Raw genomic sequence first — 25005 nt, forward strand, 5'->3', positions numbered from 1 at the left:
TTACCATTTAGACCTTCACTTAAGAAATTTAAGTTTCCTCAGAGAAATTCCAGCTGAATTTTGGACCAAGGTACATATACGTCTGCTTGAGAACACAGAGCTAACAAGAAGTGTGTGCGGTGACATTCAGGAAAATAATTCACAGAGCAAAGTGAAAAGGCATCACAGTGCCGGCTCAAGGCACTCAGTGCCGAGGCTCCAGGACTGAATTTCATCCTGAGCTGGAAAGATTCAAGGGTCTGACGGGACAGGAGACCCTTGGTTTAGGTCTCCAGTACAGATGACATCAGAGGTGGAATTAGAAACAAAATCCAAAAGCCAAAAAGGACATGCCCTTTGCTGTTTTTTCTCAGAATACTGCATTATATCTGAAAAAAAAAAAATCACTAAAGTGCATTAACATAAAATGGTCCCTAGCATTCACTGCAAATTAATACCAGTAAATGCTTCTCTGTCAACAACTCTCCTGATACACAGGGTAACAGAGAATCTCAGATGTGGCACTTTAACAAGCGACTGCATTAAACTAATATAAATTTAAATTTTTTTCTTTGACTCGACACAAAAGGAATAGAAGCTATTTCTATAACATGCAGAACCATGAATAACATTCTAAGTTCTCACTCCCTTTAAGCTACCACTGACATATAATTGCGTAGCGCTTTTCAATAACACTCGAGAGTCTCCATCTATCTGGGCCGTGACGTCGGACCTGACCCTGCAGCTGTGAACCGCCCCTCTGCTACCCCTGGGGAGCACGGACCATGGAGACCAGGGGCAGCCCGTCCCGGCATGAAGCTTCAGGGCACAGCACGCCTGCCTCCGTGTGCCGGCGACGGCGGCAGAGCGGGGCAGTTAACAGCCTGTCCGGCCCACAGAGCCTGAGAGACGTTTACTCTGCGGCCGTTGAAAGACACGCTGCCAACCCCTGATCACGGTGATCACCGGTTTTTAACGCGTCTTCTCCACCCACGTGCCAGCCGGCCGGCCGCAGCCAGTGGGCGCCCCACAGCTGTCAAGCGCCGTCGGACCGAGCAGAACCAGCGCCTCTCCAGCACTCGAGCCCAGAGCATCTCGCCCGGGCGCCGCAGGACAGCGGCTCCGGCCACGCCCACGCCCCGCGGAGGCTGGGAGCCCGTGCCGCGTGCCCGCCCACCCGCCCGCCCGGCCCGTTACCCGCGCTCTGCGCTCGGCCTCCAGGCGCTGCATGAGCAGCACGGTGTCCACGTCGTCGTCCTCCTCCTCCTCGTCGTCCTCGTCCTTCTGCTTGGACTCCTGCAGCCGCTTCTGGAACTGCCACTCCAGCATGAGCTTGCGCAGGCGGTCGCTCTCCTCGGCCGAGCGCTCGGCCTTGCCCTGCAGCTCCTGGATCTCGCGGCTCAGCAGGTCCACGATGTGCAGCTGCTGCTGCTTCTCCAGCTTCTCCCGCGCGTCCCGCTTCCAGGGGTCGGGGGACAGGCTGTCCCCCGAGGCCAGCTCCTCCCTGCTGACCGTGATGTACTGCAAGTCCCGGCGCTCAATGGTGCGCGGCTGCTGCTGGGGCTGCAGCTCCCGGATGACGGTGTCTGGGGCTGGGGCGCGGGCGGGGGCGGGCGGGGCGGCAGGCGAGGGCGGCCCGGGGGGCGGGGGCCCGACGGGCGGTGCCTGCGCCCGCAGCTGGCCCAGCCTGCGCTCTTGCTCCCGCCGCCGGCGCTCGCGCTCCTCCTCCAGGCGCGCCTTTTCCTTCTCGTACCAGCGCTGCTGCTCCTCCCGCTTCTTCCGCTCTGCAGCCACCTGGGCGCCGGTGGGAGGCGGCGGGAGGGGCGGGTCCGCGGGGACTCCGTCCCCATCGCCGTAGTGCCCGGGGGGCGGGTCGGTCCGCACCGGCGGGGAGGCGGCTGGGGTCTTCCAGCGCCCAGGGCCGCTCTTGGTGAGCGTGGACGCGGGGGTGCCCGCCTTGGAGGGGGGGCCCAGGTGCTCCTGACTGGAGGTGCTGGAGCCCAGCGAGGAGCCCTGGTTGAGCCACGCGTCGCCGCTGTCAGACCTGTGCTCCATCGCCGCCTCCACCCTCTGCCGCTCCAGGTGGTACGCGACATCCTCCCGGAGCTCCTCCTGGGACCGGATCACACGCTGGAAAAAGAAAACGGGAAACCGTTGTGTTTCAGCCACCGTCAGAAGTTACTGAAAGTACATAAACAGTTCAGCTCAGGAAGAAAGGAGTGTTAGGGAAAGTGTGCGGTGAGCGTACAGGACGGGCCGAGGCTGCCCCTACCCAGCGCTAATCCCGCGACGGCGCTTTCCCAGAGGACGTCTGTATCTGTTAGAAAGCTAAAGGGGAAAAGGAAAGCGGCGCGTCCTGTCCACATCAATGGCCAAACAGCGAAATGCACGAAGGCTCGGGCTCTCCACATCCGGCACCGTCCTTGTTCTGGGGTCTCACGGGCGTCTGCACTGCGGTGCCAGACACACGGGAATGTGCTTAGTCCGGTGTCGTGAAGAGCGACAAGAACTACTTCTCTGCAGTAAAATTCTAATTAGCGCTCAGACTAATTATCAAATGCTAGCCACGTGATCCATCCGCGACTTTCTGAGTCCCGCCAGCTGACCATGGGCCCACGAGCACATAGAGCCGGGTGTGGCGAGGAGGGATGAGCCTGAACCCGAGTCTCAGAAAGGCGGCGGGATGATCTGAGGGACACACCCGCTGCACGTGTACGAGACAGAGTGAGTACACCTGCTTCCGAGGCTAGTCTTGCGCGTGGAAGAGGCACGTCTGAAAGTGGCGTGATGCGACAGAAAATGATTTTTTTTTTAAGATGCTGGGGGTAGGAGTTTATTAATTATTTTTGGCTGTGTTGGGTCTTCGTTTCTGTGCGAGGGCTTTCTCTAGTTGTGGCAAGCGGGGGCCACTCTTCATCGCGGTGCGCGGGCCTCTCACTGTCGCGGCTTCTCCTGTTGCGGAGCACAGGCTCCAGATGCGCAGGCTCACTAGTTGTGGCTCACGGGCCTAGCTGCTCCGCGGCATGTGGGATCCTCCCAGACCAGGGCTCGAACCCGTGTCCCCTGCATTAGCAGGCAGATTCTCAACCACTGCACCACCAGGGAAGCCCCCAGAAAATGATCTGCTATGATGTCCCAGCCAAACAGTTTTCTTTCCAGCCCTATTAATGAGTAGAAATTGAAGACGCAAATCTGGAAAATAAACTATTTCTCTTTTCTCAAAAGGCACACCAAGAACAAAAAAATGAAATATATCACTTGAAAAACCAGCAGCCTGCTAGAGAAATGGAACATGTACTTCCCACATTTTCTACAGCTTTGCCGTGTGTGCAGAAGCGCAGCTCTGACTACTGGGCGCACGACCTGCAGCTCACACGAAAGCACGACCAGACCGCCTGCTGCGTGTGGACGGCGCTTCTCGAGTACAGAGCTCTGGAGTTGGTGCATCCAGACCACACGCCTGCTAGCCCTCGCAGCCCAGTGACAACGGGGTCATCCTTCGCTTTCCCCGAGGACTTCACTTCGCTGCTGATGCCCACTCACCACCCCCCCCCCACCCCCGGCGATAAGTCCTGTCAAATTCTTGGTCATTTCAACATCCACGTAAGTGACCCTTCAGCTCCCTGGCCCTCCTCCGGCGCTTATTACCCACGCTGGGAGGCCGAGGCAAACAGCACTCACAGGCCGTAGGCATGCAGGTCCCTGGCGCTGTCCAACCCCCGTGCCTCCACGCACAGAAGATGGTCTGCCTCAGGGCGAACAGAACAGCCAGGCGACTCTTGCCCGGGCCCTTCAGACGGGGCTCCTCCCGGCCTCGCTCACGCTGCCCCTGCCGAGGCGACCCTCCTCGGGCCTCTTACCCTCAGCTCAGAACCCAGCTCACGTAATTACGGTCTAGGTGAGCGTCCCACCCCAGCTTCAGCTTCAGCTTCACGGGCGGGACCACGGCCGTCTCAGCTTTCCCGGGGCTTGGAACAGCCGCCGATGCGCGCCGAGTGCCGGGGATGCCTCCTGCTTCCCCCCCCCGCCCCACTCCAGGATCAGTGAGCCTCACCTACAGACCCTAGTCAAGCCTTTAGCAAGAGAGCAGAGAACCACCTTTCACGCTCAGTATTCTCTCCTATGCCCTCTTTTCCTCAGGTGACCACGAAACCCGAGAGAAACAAAGAGAGGAACAGCAGTGCTGCTCTGCAGAAAGTGTCAGCTGTGCCCCGGAAATCCCTCCGTTTTCCCGCAAGCTGGTCCCCTGGAGGGCCAAGGACGTGGCGGGACCCCGCCCCTCTCACCTGGACTGCAGTACTGGAGTGGCTGCCGTCCGTGTGCATGTGGGGCTTCTCCTCGTAACAGGGCCACTGGTCCTGAGGGGGAGCCGTGCGGTCCTGGGACTTGGAGGCCGGGAAGGTGAAGTACTCCCTGGTGTAGGTCTGCGTCGGGATGGGGTAGGCCTCGGCTCGGGGAGGAGGGGTCTGCTCCTGCAGATGGGCGGAGAGAAGGAAGCTGAGCTTTCCGCAGGCCGTACCACAGACTGATCTAATTTCCAATGCCCTCTTTTAAAGTAGGATCCGTGTATTTTACAAACGGTGTTAAAAATTTAAAGTGTTGGATCCTGTACTGAGAATAATTAAAAAACATTTTATTTTGCCCCGACTTACTAACTGAAAGCTCATTTACCCATTATATTAAAAATTCAAAACCCAAACACTCAGGAACCAGAAACCATGAGAACATTTTCCTAGCTAACTCAGGCCCCGTGGGGGAACCCAAGGGTCTGCTGTCGGAGCATCTGTGTGTTCACGTCTCAGACCTCAGCGCAGAGGTTTCCAGTGGAGACGGACGTTATCTTGGCCGCTGTCCCGGAGGTATAGGCGCCTTTCCCGCCGGGACTAGGGGGCTCATCTGTTGGTGGAAAACAGGAAGGAAAGCTAATGTTAAATAAACAAGCCCGACGTAACTTCGCGAGAGCTCTTTACAGGCAGTAACCTCGCGCCGGGCACCTGCACGCCGCCAGCGAGGTGTCGAGAGCACAGACACAGAAACAAGGCGCGTGGAGGTGAGGGCTCACCTCGCCCACTCCCGCCTCCTGAATCAACAAGAGCCCGGAGCCACGAAGCTGTACCTGCGGACCTGGTATCTGGGGCATGTCTCCTCCCAGGAAGCTGCTGCTTCCTGCTGACAACCCTTTAACACCATAAGGACTGTCTGCTGCCCCCCGGGGCGTCCAGCAACCTGTGCTCCCCCCTCATCCGTGTACCTGCCCAGAGCACCCAGGGATCGAAGTTCCCGGACTAGTTTTTATTTCCTGTTAGCACCTTAGCTGCAGCATCTTTCATGGAGAACACATCCCAGTTGGCTAATCTACGCAGGTAATAATGTTCTTCTATGCACAGCAAAGACGGGGCGCCCTCCTCCCTCCGGCTGTGAGCGGGCACGTGGCGGGGCGCGCGTCTCAACGGGAGAAGGGCCGCGAGGCTCCTCTTACTTGCGACGTTGGGGCTGGAGCGGTGGTCAGCCCTGTTTTTCATCAGCCTGTCGTCGCCAGGCAACTTCTTTGGTTCGCTGTATTCTGCCCAAGGCATCTGAGGGCTCTCCGGGGACCCGTTTTGAGCTGAATTATTATAGAGCTCAAAACCTTCACTCTTTGGTCGGGGTTTACCTGATCCACGACGATCTGAAACTGAAATCAAAACACCTTCAAGATCTGTTCCTTTGTTCAAGATCTTATCTTAAACACCGTTTAGTCTTAAAGGAAAGGTGAAGCTACCAATACTTAAAACTCCACAAGTAAGCATCTGTTTTTACCAGAAGAAATGAGGTGATTTTTATATAAAAGTAAAACCTTTCTGAAGAATCTCCAGGAAGTTTTCAAAGGAAGCAACATTTAAGGGTCACTGACGAGAAAAACTGCTCTTTCGAAGCTCCTTTTCTCACTAGCTCACCTGCTTAGGTAACAGGATCACTGTTAGTGACTCTTCTGGCTGAAACATAAACTCGCTTCCCTCAGCTTTTACGATGCGCATTAATTCCTTTAATCACCCAGGGTCGCTGTCCTCATCGGGAACCGCTGGCACTGCTGTGATCACTCACTCTTTACTTTTTAGCTTTCCTGTCCTCTCACTCAACGGCCCTGACGTATTATTTATTCCAACAGTTTCCCTCGTTGGTCCTAAACTCATCATCTAGTTTGCTTCTTTCAAATGACTATAAACTAAGACATCAGACAACCAATATGTTAAGTACCATGTCATGAAAAAAGCAAAACCACAGTGCCGTGTGAAGGCCTTGTGTTTGTCTGGTCCAGCCTCTCAGTGCTTCGGCTGCAGTCACTGTTAGGCATGGGCTCTGGGCTCACCCAGGGCACTGGCTCTGGGGATGTACACGGCCAGCCAAGGACATACAAAGTATGTGGTGATTTCACAGACAGTGGGCATCATAATGGTTTTCCCCTGGTTTCTCAACTAATTCTTTACAAAGCCCCACATTTATACTGATTTTATTCTGAGGTTTTCGATGTACCTACAAAACCACGGTTCCCACCAACAAATTATTCAAAAACGGAGCTTTTCAGTTCACGTGAACTCTCTACATAACCATCACGCCCTATCTCAGAGCATGCAAGACCGAAACAACTATTCGTACACACGCGTGTAAACATTCCTTCGGGAGAGAATTCTACTTTTTCTTTGAAGGCTTTACATCCCGTGTGTGTTTGTCTGTCAAAGATGAAAAGTCATTCCTCCACTTACGACCGCCCAAGTGCTGCCCCGAGTGCGGCTGGCATGTGGAACATGCGGGGTCCCCTGCAGTCACCAGGCATGTGACTGGCCCCAGCAGCCCATGATCTAGTAATCCTGGGCACCGCGCTCAGCCTCGCGTCCTTCTTTAAAACCGGGGTAGTAACGACAACAGGGCCTACTCCACAGGGTCTGTGAGTATTAGAAGAGGCCGCGACTGGAAAAAGCCCGGCACACGGCAGGCGATCAGTAAGCATGAGCTACGACTGGCAGCAGTCAGTGGGGGCGGGGGCGACTTACTTCTCTGCATCATGGGCGACGGCTGATTGAGCAGGGTAGCGAGACCGTGATAAATGGCTCCTTGCTTCGCTACTTCCAGCGTCACCACGGAGCTTGTCCTTGTCATCAGTTCTGCTGCCCTGGGAAGAGAGCATCACGGCTGTAAGAGAAGTGATTCAGGCACCCGTCCTGTCACCGCGGCAGCTTGTGGTCAGGGCGAGGCCAGCACGCCCGCCGGCCTCACCCGCCAGCCTGAGTCAAGTTCTGACAGACTCCCTCCCTCTGATTATCAATTAGAACAGTAGATGACTTCCAGAAATTTCAGCAAGTGATAAGAGTCAAAGAAACGTATTCGGACTAAAATACATAATTTTCATGTACACTAAGACTTTTACACTTAGAGAGGAAGGGCATAGTTTTTAGCATGGTTTTTCATCTTCCAATTCCAAAATTTAATATGAAATATCCCTAAAAAGTGCTCTTAAGCTTTAAACAAATAAAGAAACGATACCTTTCTTGAGAGAGTCCTACCAGACTCCGTCCATCCACGCTGAGGAGCTGGTCGCCTGCAGCCAGCCGCCCGTCCTGAACACACCCGGAAGGCATGCGGACAGGAGAGGAGGGGGGGACAGCAGAGGGAGAAGGGGGGAGAGGAAGCCAACGGTAAGTACGCTCAGACTTGGGTTTTCCACAGACTAAAACAGCCGGAACATCGCATGTCGTTTGTTAAACACACGACGCGCTGAGAGCTGGCCGCTTTAAGAGTCATACCCACCACGTCAGCAGCACCTCCTTTCACAACAGACTTGACGTAGATTCCAAGTTTGTCTTGACCAGCACCCTAAACAAAAACAAGGTGGAAAACACCGCACTGAAAATACACAGTAAGAAACGTAAAAATAAAACGTGCATATAGATGACTGTAAGTAGTCTTAGCTATTGTTTTTACATGAAAATTAGAATTGCGAAAACTATATTAATAGAATTAACACTCCGGTAAATATAAAGAAAACTAACAGGAAATGCACCTACTCTGTCTTTCCAAATTAAGAAAAACTACTTCTGAAAAATCAGTCGATCACCAGTCAGCTGTCGAGGTGACCACGACCGACCGGCAGTCCTGCAGGCAGAGATGAGTCCTGACGGCACAAGTGTACGTGAGCCACGCTCGCAGCAAGCACTGCTACTCACCTTGATACAAAAGCAGCTCACCAGAGGGTTTCTGCGTTCCCAAACGTACCCACCTCCCCTTACACCCTTAAAGTTTAAAATCTAAAACAAGGAAAACCTTCCTGTGGCAAACAAGAAGAGGGACTTAGGTAGAGACAATTATGCAGAAAATACTCCACACGGCTGCAACTTAAGGATCATGCGCGGTAACCCTGGGGAAGTCCTGAACTACAAGCACCAGCCCACGCAGCGCGCGCGCACTAGCTTCACTGCACGTTGCATCACGGACGGGCAAGGAGCCCCTGTGAGGCGGATGTGAGAAATAGACACAACTGCCTTACGGAATCGCCAGTGTTCTATTTGGACGTTACAACTACAACGTAACATCTGGATTTTAGATAATTTAGTAGGGCCACCAAAGGAAGAAGCATTCATACGTATGAAACGTCATTTGGATGTCACTACCAATATTCTACAACTGAGAACGTATTTCGAACCTCAGTACTTATGAAATATTGTATCACAAAAGCAAAAATATAAGGTATCGCAGGAAGGTATAAAGGTAGTTCAACCCATGACTTAAATTGACACCAATTTTCTACCACACTCTGGAACTCCCCAATTTCCACTTGAAAACTTATTTTTCCCTTTAGTTAACAGAACAGGGTAAAAGAGGGCAGTCTGCCCAACCTCCCGCCTCAGGGAAAACCCAGCAGGGGTGCCGTTTTGTGAGCCTAAGAGCACCTGCCACTGGCCTCTTTCTGAAGACCATACACACTGCCTCAACACAACAGCTCCACTCCAGGTTTCCTGGGGTTACAGTATCTGGGAGCTGATTCTACAAAAGCTCTACACGCGGTAAGTAAAATCCGTATTCTCCTCAGCAGCTCCTGACCCCCTGGCTGAGGCTTCCCGACGGTTCCCCTCAAGACCCCTCTCCGTTTCTGCCTGTCTATACGTCAACATCCACCACCCTGCCTCATTATACGTCTCCTGCCCGGTCCAGACACCCAACCACATGCCCCGACGACTCAGCTGGCCCTTCTGCCTCACGTAAAAAATTACTGGGATACTGGGGAAATACTGTACTTTTCTGGGTACATTTGAAATTTCACACACACACATGTGTGTGTGTACATATATGTATATATAGTCACTCAATAAACGGGAGGTTTCTGAATTTTAGCCTATCGCTTAGCAAAAAAGCAATAAATACAGCTTTCATCTGACTTCCCTGGTGCCAATATGGTTTCCTTGAACCTGAAGCCTAAAATGATCCATGGGACACTACTTCTAGGGCAGCCCCCTGCCCCATCTGCTAAAGTGGGCACCCCTCCTATATTACCTAATTAAATGACTCCTTCAAATAACATTCCATACTTTGATGCAATCTATGATTAATTACCTAATTGGGCTGTTTGAATAACAGCTGCGTTCATTCCACAAATAGTCACTGAATGCCTGTACCACCCTAAGCTCTCTGGGTACGTGAATGAACCAAACCGACACCTCCCCACGTCCCCACCCCCAAAGGAGCTCATATTCTAGAGTAGTTTTCTTTGCGGATGTCAGATAATATTTCTGACCGGGGTACTGAAAATCCCTCTTTATCTTTTTCTGCAAACGCTGCGTGATTATTTCCTTGTAACAAGGCCAGATTTTGAGGGAAAGGTTCTAAAAGCACAGTTACTTTTTTCTTCTGCTCTCTATTTGACTATTAAACTTCAAAATCCCAGTTTTTCGTGTGAATGGACACACTACATTTTCACAAGCGTTTATTTTTGGGGATGCAATACGGTCCTTGTAATTTAGATAATAAAAACTGTACTTTTAATAAGATAGTCAATCACTACTACCTTTGACAAAAGAAATCTCTAGCAGTAATACCAGTAAGAGTATTTTTAGTAACTGATGTAAACAAAATACCAAATACATATTTGGATATTTTAAAACAATACATCAAGCCCTCCTCCCCATTTCTGGTATGAAAGATTATTATTAAGAAAGAAAAAAAATCTCATTTATTTGGACAAATTAAAGTGATAAGAAAACTTTAATCTTTTTAAAGTCACAAAATAGAAAGTATAAGAAAACCATGAAAATGCTGTTCTGCTTCCTCCAGATAAACCAAGAACTCGCAAACGCGCTTTTCGCTGCGTACCCGTCAGGGCCTCTGTTAGTCACAGCTTTCCCTCCAGGAAGATGCCCCGGCTGCACGTCCACGATAAACCGTAGCTTCACTACATTATTACTTCCTGTCTTCAACCTCTTCCTTTAGACCAGTAATCACACGCCTGTGGGGAACTACCGGGCTCTAGGATCTCACGACCGCTCTGTATTTTAGACAACTAATACACAGGCTTAAATTCAGCAGACTCCACATGAGCTGCAAGTAGCACTGAAATAACCCAAAATCCTAATGTTTTTAAATGGATAATTTATTACGCGTTACATGCAATACGAAATTTAATAAATCTAAGTTTTAAGTATTCAAGTAACCGATCCTGTGATAGATATTTGATAGCATCATTAAAAAATTTTTTTTATTGAAGTCACATCTTTAAACAAGCATTAGTTTACATTATAATTTCAGAAAAATTCTGGCAAAATGAGGAAAACTCTCCTTATGACTCACCCGCTGGCCCCCTCTATCCAACCCGCCTTAGAAAATTCCCCTTCCGGAAGCGCATGCCTCCAACAAAGCTCTCCTGACCCAACAGGTCACCAGCTACCTGTCAGTGGGCACAAGCCTCCTGCATATGGCGCCCAAGTTCAAGTTCAAGCACACCACGCCCACCTGATTGCCCTGCACATCCCCCCTCCCACCCCCGATTGCCAGGTCCTTGCTTTTATTTATGCTGTTCTCACCACACAAAACGACTTTCGGATGCAGTGGCTCTGCCAAAATCCTTTTATCACTGGATCCCTAGGCCCACCTGCCGGCCCCCTCACCTTGCCAAGGCCAGGCAGGATGCGACCTCTCGCTGGCTCATGTTCCCATGGGATTTCCTGTGTTCCCTCAGACGGTTACAGGCGGCTCCTCCCCTAGCTCCCTGCCAGGGCCGCTTCCCAAAATCCCTGCAGTCAGGCTACAACAACGGGGTCAACTCCTTATTTTAAAAACCCTCTCTGGGGAAATCCAGAATCTTACTGAACGAATACGTTGGCAGGCTAAGAAGCAGCTGATATGCGCGTTATCTGGGAGCTGGCAACACAGCACTGCGGGCTACTGGTGTAAAAAGTTAGAAACCTCAAGCATTTCTGACTGAGACACTCGGACCCGCCGCTGTCAGGCAGCGGGTGACGAGGAAGGCATGGCGCTGAAGAACTGCTGGACTTACTGCCTCGCATGACGGGAAGTTAGCTAAATTCTAAGTCACAGCCGCTCCTTTTAGTTCCAAGTAAGTTCAATTTATGCTTCCTTGTCACAAGGAAGAAACGAGAGGTCATGATTATTAGAGACCTCAATTCAGAAGACCACGAGCATCTAAAAGCTCTACTGAAGGTTCGTCATAAAAACTGACTTTAGTTAAAAGTCATCAACAAAGCACCATGAAAAAAGATGATCTTTTAAAAAGACTCTCGGGGGTAGGGAGATACATAAGTAATATTCGAAGACAGGGGTCCCCAACAGCCGGGCCACACAGCAGGAGGTGAGCTGTGGGCGAGCGAGGCAAGCTTCATAATCCGCTCCGGATCCCCCCATTGCTCTGATCCACCCCCACCGCTCACATCACCGCCTGGGCCACCCCCCAAGTCCGTGGAAAAACTGTCTGCCGCGAAACCGGTCCCTGGTGCCAAAAAGGCTGGGGACCGCTGCTCTAAGAGGTATCCAAACTTTGGTTGGCATCTGAATCTTCCAAATGTGGTCTCAACCTCGCACTATTTACCTAGTGAATATTCCTTACTTAACAGAGCACACTCTGTCTACACGTCTGTCAGCGTGTCCCTTTCTGCAGACTGCCTGTCTCTATGGGGAGGCCCTTCCCTCTTTCCAGGCTGGATCCCTCCCATCTCTCCTTATCTGAATCTTCATGGGTAGCTCATGACTATAAACTGGCCATAAAAATCTGTAAATGCAACTGCTGTACAGATAAAGTTACAGTTCCACTGGGAACCACTTTAGAAAAGCAAAATCAAAGATGAATATACCACCTGGAGATGAAAGAACTCTAAGGAATTTCTTACACTCTCTCTCTCCCCCCCATCTCTCTATAAAATCGTCACGGATAGTTACTTTCCACCCCAAAGACCGCAATCTTTGAGCAACGCTGAGGTGATCCAAGGCCTCAATCTGGCCAGAGCAGCCCTGGCTGGAACGGCCCCCGTGACTGGGGAGACGGGGAGCTGGTGAGCTGTGTGGGTCCCTACCCACTACCATCTGTGCTGGGAACAGGTCAGCTCTTGGAAAAGACATAATCGTTCCTTAACATTACAGAGCTCTCTGCCTCCCACCCCATTTCATCTGAATAAAAATAAAAACGTTATAGACTATGATAAAAAAATGAATAAAGCAAAATTTATTAATTCCAGAAATACTAAACCACTTATGTCTCATCTCTACATAATAATGCACACGCTAGCCCAGTAAGACTGAACTTTAAAAAAACTTACTCGACAAATTCTATTAAGTTCCTCTTTTATTTACATACGCCCAAAATTAAAATTCATTTTATGGTAATTCTACTTTTCTAATTAAGAAATGAAAACGGAGTCCACAAGTTATACCTTTTTGCTGCTACATATCAAGGCATCACATCTGTCATTAGAAGAATGTAAAGATGAGCTGCCTAAGCACTGACCAAAAGCCAACGAGAGGAATATACGCAGAGAGCTTTCCAGACGCTCGCTAGCGAAGGTACGTCAGGCGTGTCTGGCGCGGCAGCCACGAGGCCCAGGGGCTGCTGAGTGCTGGGATGTGGCTCGTCCAAACCGAAATGTGTAGTTCAGTGCAAAGCGCACCCAACGTCCAAGACTGAGCATGCAAAAGAAGAACCTAAAATGTCTCACTAACGACTGACATGACTACACGTTGAAATCATAACTACATAAAAGAAGACACACTATTAAAGTTCACTTCAGTTTCTTTTATTTTTTTAAATGTAGCTCATAGAAAATTCTGAGTTACCTACACGGCCCACGTATTCTATTTCTATTGGACATCACTGCTCTAAAACTATAAGCTTTTCATGGCATATCTATGTTATTAGTAACCAAAGATACTAGCAATAATCCATAACTATGCAGATAACTGTGTAAAAACAAGGTCTAACTGCAACACAATATATACGCTAACATTATACACCCTGATTTCCAACGATGAGAAGAGAACCACAGTATAATAAGTAAATATATAAAGAGTAAGGTATTTTAAGAATTACTTGCCTAAAGTTGTCTAAACCGGCATTTGAAAAGATATTATTGTATTTTTGGTCCATGTTATTTGTAAAATTAAAATGAACAGAATAAGCATAACCACGTGGAACTATCCATTCCTCACCTGACAAATCAAATTCCTTTTTAAAAACTGTCTTCTGGAAAGCAGCGATGTGTTCCAAAGGCATCAGGAATTACGAATTTCACTAGACACAACTTTGGAATTAAATATTAGAAGTCCATTTAAAAAAATCAAAACCACACTTTCCCTTCCAGAGGCACTGATGAGGGTAACACGCAGTACGGCACTCGAGCTGCCGTTTGGCATTTGTGGCCTTTAACGTAATTTCAGGCGGTTAGAGAATGGGGACCACACACACTAGCCAGGGGCACACAAGAAGGCAGAGGGCTAGATCCTCAGTCCTGAAAAAAAGCAGTTAAAGTGAAATAACAAAGGTCACTCCTGTGTGGTCTCAGTATTTAACCTTAAAATGCATCTTGGAGCTGCTTTCCTTTCCCTTAAAAGGGAGAGAAGGAGGCTTGAGGAGGAGTCTGAGAGGAGGAGGAGAGGAGGAAAGGGCAGAGGTGGAAGGCGGTGACGCAACACCACACCTGGAATTTACCTGCAGAATAGGTACACGAGAGAACGGCGGTCAGCTGACGAAAATGATGCCCAAACAGAACGACAGACAGCAGAAGCCACACTGCGCTTTCCCCAGAACTGAAGAAACACGCACCTGTCAGTCAGCCGCCTTATGTATCCGATGAGAACGGCTACAAGCTTAGAAAAGGCTGCTCCCAAATATCCTGCTTGCTCTAAATCTTCTAAGGCACCTCGGGAAAGACTGAAGCACAGGTGCTCTCACCTCCCGCTCAGAGAGACTCAATCAGAAGGAACCCCGCTTCAAACATTCCAGCTGCAATTTCTGAGCGAGTGTGGGAGTGTGATGTGAGTTACAGCATAAAAACATCATTAAAACACAATCCCCCCCCCCCCCCCCCCCCCCCGCCGAGGAAAAAAAAAAAAAAGGCAGCAGCAGGAGGAAGACAGACTGGCCAGCCACAGCAGCATGGGTTCAGCCTATTGTTCCCGGCGTGGAAACAGCCTGCACCCCGGCGAAGGCTTTCAAACAGTCAGTGGGCTGGGCCGACCTGAGAGCCAGGAGTACTTAAAACTCATCAGGCAGATTCAGTACAATGGTCTGCCCACCCGCCCCTTTCTCAGTGCTCGGAGCTGCTTCAGTTCTAGTCAGACAAGAGTTCTCATTCATAAACTACTAAAGCTCAGGCTAGAGTTTTTAAAACATTGTCAGCCTCTCTCTTTTTGGTAGGAATTACCTTAGTTCTGAAACAATCAGTTTTCAAACTCATGCCTGAGACACTCTCCACCCTAGCAGCCTGGACGGCACTCGCGTGGTAAGCGCCCTTTCTGCCAGAGACGCACGCTCCAGGGTCAGCTCTGCCCATCTTCTACCGTTTGCATGAAGCACAAACAAACAACACTGTGTCGTCTATCTTTTCACTCTCCATAAAGTAAAGGAAGCAAACCACACTGATTCTGAACTGGGCCCTACAGATGGGCTGCAGGAGGCCTTGGAGCCCGGAAGCGTGGGCGCACGACCCAGGGTGCGAGGAGGGTTCTCCAGGGCGAAGGGGCAGCTTCCCCAGGAGCCTCAGAGCGTCTGTGGCTCAAGAGTGAGACAAGGAAGGTGACCCATCGGTTCCTGCACGGCTCAGGCAGGTGCCCCGGGGCTGTCTGGGCCTCACCAGACTGGGCTGCTCCACAGCCAAACCCTCCACCCGGGGACCCTACAAATACCGTCGTTCTCTACGTGTACCAACCACCACGTGAAAAGATGGCTCTGCTTTAGAGGGTTAACGTGACTCTTCCGATTACATTATTTTAATATTGTAATTGAATTCAGTTATTTCGGTGGACCCAAGAAGTTTGCACGTAGGCCACTACTGTAAATGTATAGGTAAAACATTGTTCTTTTATATAATTTACTATTAGGACAGAAATATAAAACATTGTTTCCAAATTCATAAGCCAACAGCCATGCAGGGCACTCGGTCGTTTCGCACAACTTAACGGAAAGTTATTCCTGGCATGTCCACGGGAGAAATTGCAGTCACCTGGTACTTTGGAATTGATCTTAAAAGGGAACTGAGAATTTCCCAGCTCATTTCTTTGACTAGGTCTTTCCCACCTGGTCCCAATAAGGTCACTAAGGAACACAAGGGTGAAGGTCTCAAATTCCTTAAAGGACTAAACTGTAGTTCAAACTCACTTTTTAAGTGGTGAAAAGGCAGTATTATCAACAAACACTGCTTTTATCCTCTCCTTTTTAAGGCACAGGCATTTTATTTTGTGTTTTAAGCTAAGATTTAAAAACTTAAAGACCGTATATAGTCAAAGCACAAACTAAGATTCAATTAACCATTCATTTTAAAATAAAATAGTAAAATATCCTAAGTACCCTTCAAATTGTCACTTTTATGTTCACTTTTAGGAAAACCAGGTTTTGGAGAAAGCCTGCAGTAAAAAGCACCTAAAACGGCCAAAAAGAAGTTGCATTGTGGAGATTCTTGCATGTCCTTGGCAAATTCTACAGCAGCAGCTACCACTATTTCAAGCAACTTTCACTATACTATAACCGGCAGGAGTAGATTAATGTTTTTCTTCTTGTATAAAAAGTACACAGAAGCCTTAGAGCTTCACGAACCTCAGGAATCCATAGTGCTCAGCTACAGAGCAGTAAACATCTGGTTATGTAATTACGAGCTCCCTTACACGGTTGCTTCACGGGCGAGTGAACCCCGGACAGGTTGAAGCACGTTACCGTGGAGGGAAAGCAGCCTCTAAAGAGAACATCCACGTCCACCACAGCCCCCGAAGAGACTCACCACAGACTCTGCTCTTCCGACAACAGAGAGCCACATTTTGGTCTCTCGGGCGCACCAGCTTCTCCAGCTGAAACACAACTGTCTACTTCCCCCGGTGGCAACAGCGGCACACAGCTGGCCTCTCAAGGCTCGCCACCACGAAGCTGAGCTGGACGCCACAACCCGGACGGCATTGAGCAACTCCAGCCAGACCGATGCAACACTCGGACTCTTACGTAACCGGGCAAGCTCAGATTTTCATTTACTTTGTACTTTATTAAACTTTAAAAAGAGCTAGAAAAATAAAAAGGAGGGAACGGTTTCTATTTAACAAATCCAAATTAAACAGGAAGCACTGTGCCGGCCCTCAGCTGAGTGAGAAGTAGCGCCCCAAACTTCCCCAAAGCAGGGTTTCACAGAGTGGACAGCGCACGACGGTTCCAAGGCATCTGGATTCCATAAAACAGCCGCAGCCTGGAAGGGGCGTCGGCGGGCTGACATCAGAGTCCTGCCCAGGCTCACGGCCGCGAGGCCACATGCTAATTAGGAAGAAGTAAAGAAGAACGGAGCCGAACACAAAGGCCGCAGGAGCTCACGGAAAAGACCAAAACACACAGACGCAAGCAAGAGTGACAGGGGTACAATTTAATACAGCGGCCTGCGGGCTCTTCAGTGTTTAACAAGAACAAAATGACAGATGACGGCGCTGTGTGATCACCAGGGACCAGTTGAAAACGCCCCACAGGCTCCTCTCCCCGAGACTCGAGGTGCGGGCACACGGAGCGTGTGGCGGGAAGCTCTCTGCTCCAGGCTGCATGTGTGCAGCGAGGGGCGTCTGAGCCCGGGCGCCCACCACGGAGGACGCAGAGCTCGGCAAGCGCCCCGGCTGCCCGCACTCGCTGCACGGCCTTGGACTCTCCCGAGGCCACCCACGCTGTCACGAGGGCCGGGCATCAAGCACAGAGCGCAGTGTCAGCAACGTGGGCCCATCACAGGACTTGTTCACTCCTGCTCGACATTCCTTTGTGAGCACCAGAGAGACTACAGCTCTGCTGGAGAAAAAGCCGTGGAGCCCACAGGTGAACTGTTGGAGTCGTGTCTCATTGTAAGGACAGACATTGACACACTTTTCATGCCTGAAAACGGCACGCCACCCGGTTACTAGAGCTCGCTCTTATCCCCTTAGAGCACCCGATGCCTCCGACGCTCCCTCCGAGTTCTGCACTCGGGTATCCAGCGACGCACGCGATGATGCGCTCGCCTGCCCAGCTCGACAGGCGTCCACCCAGCCCTCAAATCCAACACGCTCAAAACTGAGCTCTCGATTCTCTCCCTGCCAAAACGTGCTCCTCTGCAGGAGTCCCACCTTCAGTAAACACTCCCACACGCCCAGCTGCTGAAGACAGACCCGGGATACACTGATATTTCTCTCTTCCGCTCACTACATACACCCAGTTCAGCAACCAAGGTGAAAGCTGCCATTCAACGAATACACATCAGCGCCCAAGACGCACAGGAAGCTGGCAGCCCTGCAGCGGCAGACGAGCCAGGGTCCGGCTGCCTGCAGGGGTGTCTGTCCCAGTGACGCCACACTGGCCCACGAGTAAACGTGCTGCCGCGGCTGCCCGGCCTCCGTCTCCGCCACCACCTCCTTCCCCCGCTGAGCGGACACTCCTCCCACTTGCAAAACCAGGCGTAGCTCCCTCACTAGCCCCTGGCTGCACTTCTGAGCCCCCCGGACCACGCTCTCCAAGGCAGGAAGAATAACCTCTCAGGACCGCACTCTGATGCCACCACGTCTTACGTGAGCCCTTCAGTGGCTACTCCCTCTAAAGCCTGCAACTGCAGCAAGCCCTCGGGCTTCTTGGAATCAGTGTCCTGGGGACCCTCTGTGAGCCCGCCTGGGCCCCACGGGGGGCCTGCAGGCCCTGCTGCGCGGCGTCTGGCCTTGCCTGCTCCCGCGCCGCCTCCAAGGGCTCCCCTCGCCTCCGCGCGCTGGCCCCGGGGCCGCAAAGTCTGTGCCCGCCCGCCCCCCCCGCCAGGCTTCACGGCTCACCCTCCGAGGTCCAGCACACGAGGCATCTCCTCGGGGGCCTTCGCTGACCCCGACTCCACGCTGGCAGGGAGAGGGCTTCCTGCGGCTGCTCCTCACCAACCCTGGCCACGCACCTGGTGCGGCGGAGCCCTGGAGCTGGCGCCCTTCGCTCCTGCCTGTCGCCGGCAACCGCAGGCACGGGGACAAGGCTGGACGGTGACTCTCAGCCTGGCTCCTTGTCTTAGCTGCCCACGGACACCTGGCAGCGGGGCAAGGTCAGAGGCCGGCCAGAGGGGGTTTGGGGGGTGCCCACGCGGTGCCTCACTGTTCTTCACACTCAGGACTCGGGCCAGAGGGAAGGGCCCAGAGACACTTAAGTAGATCCTACTTAAACCTACAGAAGACAGGTAGCTTTGTATTGAAAGAGATAGGAGAATTTCAAATCTCAAGTAAGACAAGTATCTGAAATAAGATTTTTATATACATATATACATGTAAAAATCAGAAAATGCGGGCGTTACATTTTTCCTGTATACTGGAGTGTGGTGGGGTAATTTTTATCCTAATAACTTCCCCCCCCCCGAAAATGGGCATTTGACTCGCTGAGCAAAGAGGAGAACAGTCTGTGGCCTGTAACTTCCCGCTCACATCCCCCAGCGTTCTGAGCTGTGGGCCCACCTGATCACGACAGGCGGGAAACGTGGCCCACGAGCGGGACCGCGTGGGAAGGGGTGAGCGTGAGTCCTGGCCTGCGAGGCTCTGGCCTGGCTCCTTGGCCTCCTTGGGTGAGCCCAGGTGATGCGGTGCTTCAGACCGCACCTGCCTTCCACGTGCTAATGCAAAGGCTCAGCTCCTCTGGCTGCTTTAGTCCCAGTGCTGTCCTGCATCCTGCACACCGAGGCCCTAGAATCTCGGTTGCACCATGTCCCTTCTTCCTTCCAAACCCTTTCGTTTCTCTGAGAAACAGAACACCCCACCTGTCAATGGAGAGTCTTCAAAATGAGTGAAGGCCCTCTTTCCCCTCGGCTCTCCCCAGACAGGGCCGTGCCGTGCGATGCTCCCTTGCTGCAGTGCCCCCGTGGCACGTGCACGCGGCTCGAGGCCTCTAGGACCCCTGCTGCCAGGAGCTGCAGCCTGTGGGGGGCCAGGGACCCGGGGGCCCGCTGCACACGGACACGGGAGCAGGGTGTCGGGTCCCTCCCGCCCTGGCTCCCTGGGAGCACCACCTGCCCAGCTTGGGGAGCTCGCACCCTGGCCCGTCCGTGGAGTAGTCACCCCGGGAATGCAGCGAGCCCGGGGCTCCATTCCCACGCCCTCGGCCCCTCCCAGACGCAGAATCGGACGCAAGCCCTCAAGAATGAAGGCTGGCAGCCCGGCCACCACCTGTCCCGTCCTACCTTCGCTGCGACAATGCTGAGGCCCATCCCGTTCTGCTTTTTGAGGGTCACCGTGATTACTTCAGGTTCTTTCCTCAGAGGCTGAGCCTAAGAGATGGAAACAGAACTTTACTACAGGCCTGAAACACAAGTACCGCCACTCGGTCACTCGTTTTCTCTCCGGTAGTGGGGAGAGGAAACCAACAGAGAGTGGAAAAGGAAACAGTAAAAATCAACGAACACAGATACTCTTCCTGGAGTGACCTGGAAAAGTAAATACCAATAGTCTTGACTCCAGAGCCTTAAAGATGAATCATCACAGATGCTATTTAAATGTTATCTAAAGAACTTAATTTATAAAATAAAGCTAACCTTGCATTACTATCACATGAGAAAAACCTGATCATAAAGAGAAAATTAAATTTTTACTTTATTATCTTTCAGCACCAATTACTAGGTGTTTTTTAAGAAAGAAATTTACACTTACTTTACACTGTCTATGGGGAGGACTGCAAAAACAGTGACGACAAAGATGATCTCACATCTCTGTCTCTTAAGAAAATTCAACAGCAAAAATACAGCAGCCACAGGCTTCAGACAGTGGGACCCAAAGTTCTGCATGATTCTGTGAAGGCCGTGGCTGGGGAATAACTTAGCGACCAATAAGACAGGCCAGTTTCTGAACAGATCCACCAACAAAGGAGCAAGTGAAATTAGCCACTGAAGTTACATGTCCTGTACATGTCCTGCCTCATGTGAAAGAGCCAACAAAGGTAAAGAAGAAACTCCCAGTGCCCACACTGAGAGAATTTAATCAGTTAAACACGTAAGTATGCAGGCACGTGGCCAAGAAGTGGTGACTGTACACATGGCTTGTCAATTGAGAACCAAAGTCTGGATGATAATATTTTAAGGGAAATAAATAAGATTAGGTGACAAAGCTTTTTAAAATATCAAGACCTGAAATCTTCTCAGGGATCCATGAATAAACTAGAAAGTTGAAAAGAATCGGTGATTCCATCTAAGGTACTTGCTTTTCTATAACACCTGGGAATTAGAAATTGCTCCTGTTACTTGCTATTAGCTCAACAGCAGCGAGTAAAGAGGATTAGCGGCACATTCACTTTATCGGTAGTTAAACGTGATCGACTTGGTGTAACAGCAAATCACCAACTAATTCAGTTTTGGACATGCTCAAATCTAAAGTTTGCTACTAAGCAAAAATAATTACTTTGAATTTAATATACAGAACACATCACACTGTTCCCCTTACATGAAGTGTTGTCACCTTAAATACTCTGGTTTTCTTAGAAATTAGGTAAGTACTAGGCACAATGTTTTGAGTAAGGAATAAGTTAGGACACCACAAGGAAGTTTCTAAAGCTTCAGAAGACTTGTGGCTGGTTTCCATAGACGCGAATCCCTGAACCTTGGCCTGGGCACACTGGCTGGTATCAGGGCCAGGGGACTGACTGCCACATCCGTCGCACGTAGCACACCGACCCCGCCCACAGTCACCTGCCCAACGTGTGGTCACTCTGCTTGGCTCCCCTGAACCCTTACGTGGCTTAAGAGGCAATTACATTTAAGGTAATGTTTAATTAAGGTAAATGGAATGGAACAAAAAAGTTCTAAAAGGAAAAATTTCATTTGTTTGTATTTTTCCTGGAATGACTTGCTAGTGTACATAGCATATGACAACTCTGGTCTGGTATCACTTTCTCAGACAAGGAAAAGCACCCTTTCTTGTTTAAAACTCTCTGTGGGAAGCAAGGCAGAATTCTCCCTAAAATCTATGAGGCTAGTGAATGCTGGGATGACCGCTCTTTCAGAAAGACACAAAATATTAGTAAATGATTTGGCACACATTTAAGACAAGGCAGAACTGACTAGAAAAAAGAAAATACTTTTACCAAAGAAAACTTCTCTAATAAAACCCATTGAGACTACCATATTAATATATTTTTTAAATAGGTATTATGGTTGACGTAACTGTGGGTATAAGTACGCTTTATTTTTAAAAGTACCATTTGTTTACAGACAAAACTATATAGACGAGGCCTGAAAATAAAAAAAAAAATATTTTCAAATCGTAAGGCACCCGCTTCTTTTCCTTGTCCGTCTGTCACTGTCACGATACTTGCCAGTTCTGTGTTCTCCCGCGTAAGGTGACTCTCATAATCTGCACCTTCAAAATATATTGTCCAAGTGCCTGGCGAACGTGGGTGAGGAATTAACCTGCAAAATCCTGGGGAGAAAACAGGCCAACTGTTAAGAATGAAAAGCACACCACGTCGGACCCATCATCTCCAGCAAGGGAAGCAAGAGAAAGCAGTAACTGCATGCTACCTAATGACAACATTTATTTTCCTGAATTACTTTTACTCTCTCTGAAAACGGACTCATCAGACATTTAAAATTGCGTATTTGCTTTGGTCCAATGGAATTTCAGCACCAAGCAGAGAAGTGAAATTGGTCTCCCCTCTTCTTTATTCCGAAGACCTTTTCCCTTACATCGATGAGAAATTACAGAAGTGCACGGAAATTGCTTCCTTGCAGATTGGCCTGCTCTGCTCAACTAAGAGCTCCTCAGTCACGCTGAGAATCTCTAACGCAGGAAAGGAAAGAGGGGCCAGAGAACGGCACCAGCACAGACGTCTGTGCACAGGCTCACACGCCGGGGCAAACGATTTATTCCACTCGTATAGCAATTCTGGGGTAGGACTGGCCTCCTTCTCATCGCTCTTTGCCCACATTTTCTGACAAGTCACACTCGCTTAAATTTCTTCCAAACGATAATTCAGAATCATTTTATACTGTTTTAAAGAATATCTCTGATATGTTCATCAGGGACAAATGACATCTTTACAAAACTAAGCCTACGTCATTCCTCATTTGTCAGATCTTACAGAGTTTCTCAGAGATTTCGTGACAAAGTCAGATCACACAGGCCCTGCACAATTCTTCTTTTCTCCAAAGTGGTCTTATTAGCAGCAGCTAACAATTATGAAGAGCACGCTGCTTGCCAGACACGCCCTGGTCCCCAAGACCTGGGTGCTGGGGGGGTGGGGGTGGGGGTGGGTCCTGGCTGGCCCCTGCTGGTACCCTCATCCACACTAGTGTTCCACCAGCAAGGATCACTTGGGCTGTTATCTTTGGACAGTTATGAGGTTGTTTGTGGTAGAGGGAAAAGAAGACATCACAAACATACTCAATTAAAATATGGGCACAAATTATTTTTACTTAGTTTTAGTCCTTTTTTTTCAAAAAAAAAAAAATCACTGTTTCAATCCAGTTTCATTGAAATATTACGTACAATTTACTTCTTTCCCATGTTTTAGAGAATCATAATTCTCACGGTTTTGAAACGTCAACAGCTGTAATTTTCTAATTTTTTAAACACCAGGTTTGCACGTCTGGACCATATGCACACAGACGGTTTACTTTCTCAGCATCAGGAACGCACCTCAGGTCAGGTATGAGTCCGTGCTGGTTTTATAGCTTCTCTCATAGAATCGTATCACACGAAAAACCCAAAGGAAAATAAATTGAGAGCACACAGCAGTTCTTTCTTTGGCTTACAAAAAAATTGAGCATGAAAAATTAAAACCGCTGACGTCATAGAAGAAAACACCCAGTTCTCTGTTAGTCTTGTTTAAAAGCGGCTTTGTACTTGGCTACATTATCATCTAAGATGTATGAAAACAGCGTGGGGCTGCCTAGACCGTGAGGAAATACCACGGACGCCCCACAACGAATCACTCGGGAAAGCCTAAGGGGAAATCACGGAAAAAATGGCATCGTGCAGTCAGGATGGCGCTGCCCCCGGGCTGGCCAAGACCTTCTCCGCAGCACCTACTCTGGAGCCGGCAGCTGGGTACCCAGCACGCCCAGCGCGTCCCACGGGGGCTGCTGAGTCAGCCTCCGCAGGCTTATTCACAAGGTCCCGAAGAGCAGCTCTGCCGGCTCGTGGCCCCGAAGGCCCTCTGCCCGGCACTGAGCAGGCGGAGAGCAGGGACGACCGCCAGCCTGTCCTGCTGGACGCACACAGACAGCTCACACGCTGGCACCAAGTATCACCGAAGACGGGGAGAACCACGGGTGGGGAAGGTGGCAGCAGTGTGAGGGAGAGGCTGAGTCCACAGACAAAGGGATGCTGGCTGGAATTTCAGAAAAACAGGGCCACTGCGGGGAGCCAGACAGCGGGAAGAGGAGTGGACGCGGGGAGCGACCACATGGATGCACAGCACACGGTCCAGTACGGGGAACACGGCTCGTGTGCTTGCAGGTAGGGGGCCAGGACTGGCAGGAGATGGTGCCACGCCCAACGGCAGGTGACGGGGACGTTCAGAGCAGGAGAGCAGGAACCAGCCCGGCGGTGAAGGTGCAGGGCTGCCGCGTGAGTGTCAGGGAGCCCACGGGAGCAGGGAGGACACCCCAAAGCAGCCCCACGGCCCCAGAGCGGCTGCCCTGGCCACCACTTCCCTAGCAGGCCCCCGCTCAGGCCACTGCGGCTCAGGGACTCCCGCTGCCCGACTGAAGCTCTCTCAGACGTGCCTGCAGCCCGCGCCCCTCCCTTCCGCCCCGCTTGTCCCAGAGTCAGGGCTGAACTGAGGGCTCTGCCAGCCCACCGCTGCCCCCGCCCCTTCATCCTGCACACACACCGATGCTTTAAGAACCACACCCCACCCTGCCTGTGCTTCTCCCAGGACAGCACCAAGAGCTCAGTCAGCGCTCCGGGGAGGGTTACAGACACGTCTGCCAGCTGCTGTACAAACACATTTCGTTACAAGCAGCAGCCTTTATAAAATGAATTTTTTAAAACGATCAAAACCTTTGAGGATGTAAAGACCTATTGTGGTGAGTGAAACATTCACTGAAGTTAAAAGGCACACTCACTAAGTTTATATATTTATATATCTACGGACCTTAATTTAAGCAAAAAAAAAAACCAATAATAGAAAAGTTAACTCCTAAATTTTGCATCTCTTCTGCTACTCATCTGAGCTCCACATTACACAAAAGCAGAGACTAGAAGTGAAATCCGGTCTAATTTAAAAGCTCGTGGCTCAGGTGTAACTGTGGTACAGGCAGACCTCATTTTATCGCACTTTGCAAAGATTGTTTCCCCTACAGATGGAAAGGTCTGTGGCAGCCCTGCATCAGGCAAGGC

General features: G+C 50.4%; 1 protein-coding gene across 7 annotated transcripts in view; it reads right to left on the minus strand.

Annotated features, from left to right (window-relative positions):
- Window positions 1-25005, minus strand: part of AFDN (afadin, adherens junction formation factor) — a 136984-nt gene that overhangs the window by 14808 nt on the left and 97171 nt on the right. For 6 of the 7 annotated variants that reach the window (XM_065888469.1, XM_065888467.1, XM_065888465.1 and 3 more), the window contains 9 exons: window positions 21977-22080; window positions 19854-19940; window positions 7765-7830; window positions 7501-7574; window positions 7011-7129; window positions 5459-5653; window positions 4784-4875; window positions 4266-4451; window positions 1177-2109 (listed from right to left, as the gene is read on the minus strand). In XM_065888469.1, the coding sequence (XP_065744541.1) occupies window positions 1177-2109; window positions 4266-4451; window positions 4784-4875; window positions 5459-5653; window positions 7011-7129; window positions 7501-7574; window positions 7765-7830; window positions 19854-19940; window positions 21977-22080 (1856 nt within the window). The remainder of the gene's footprint in view (window positions 1-1176; window positions 2110-4265; window positions 4452-4783; window positions 4876-5458; window positions 5654-7010; window positions 7130-7500; window positions 7575-7764; window positions 7831-19853; window positions 19941-21976; window positions 22081-25005) is intronic. The other variant, XM_065888471.1, reaches the window with a different exon arrangement.

This window comes from Phocoena phocoena, chromosome 12 (genome assembly GCF_963924675.1).
Source record: "Phocoena phocoena chromosome 12, mPhoPho1.1, whole genome shotgun sequence".
In the NCBI taxonomy this organism is placed as follows: domain Eukaryota; kingdom Metazoa; phylum Chordata; class Mammalia; order Artiodactyla; family Phocoenidae; genus Phocoena; species Phocoena phocoena.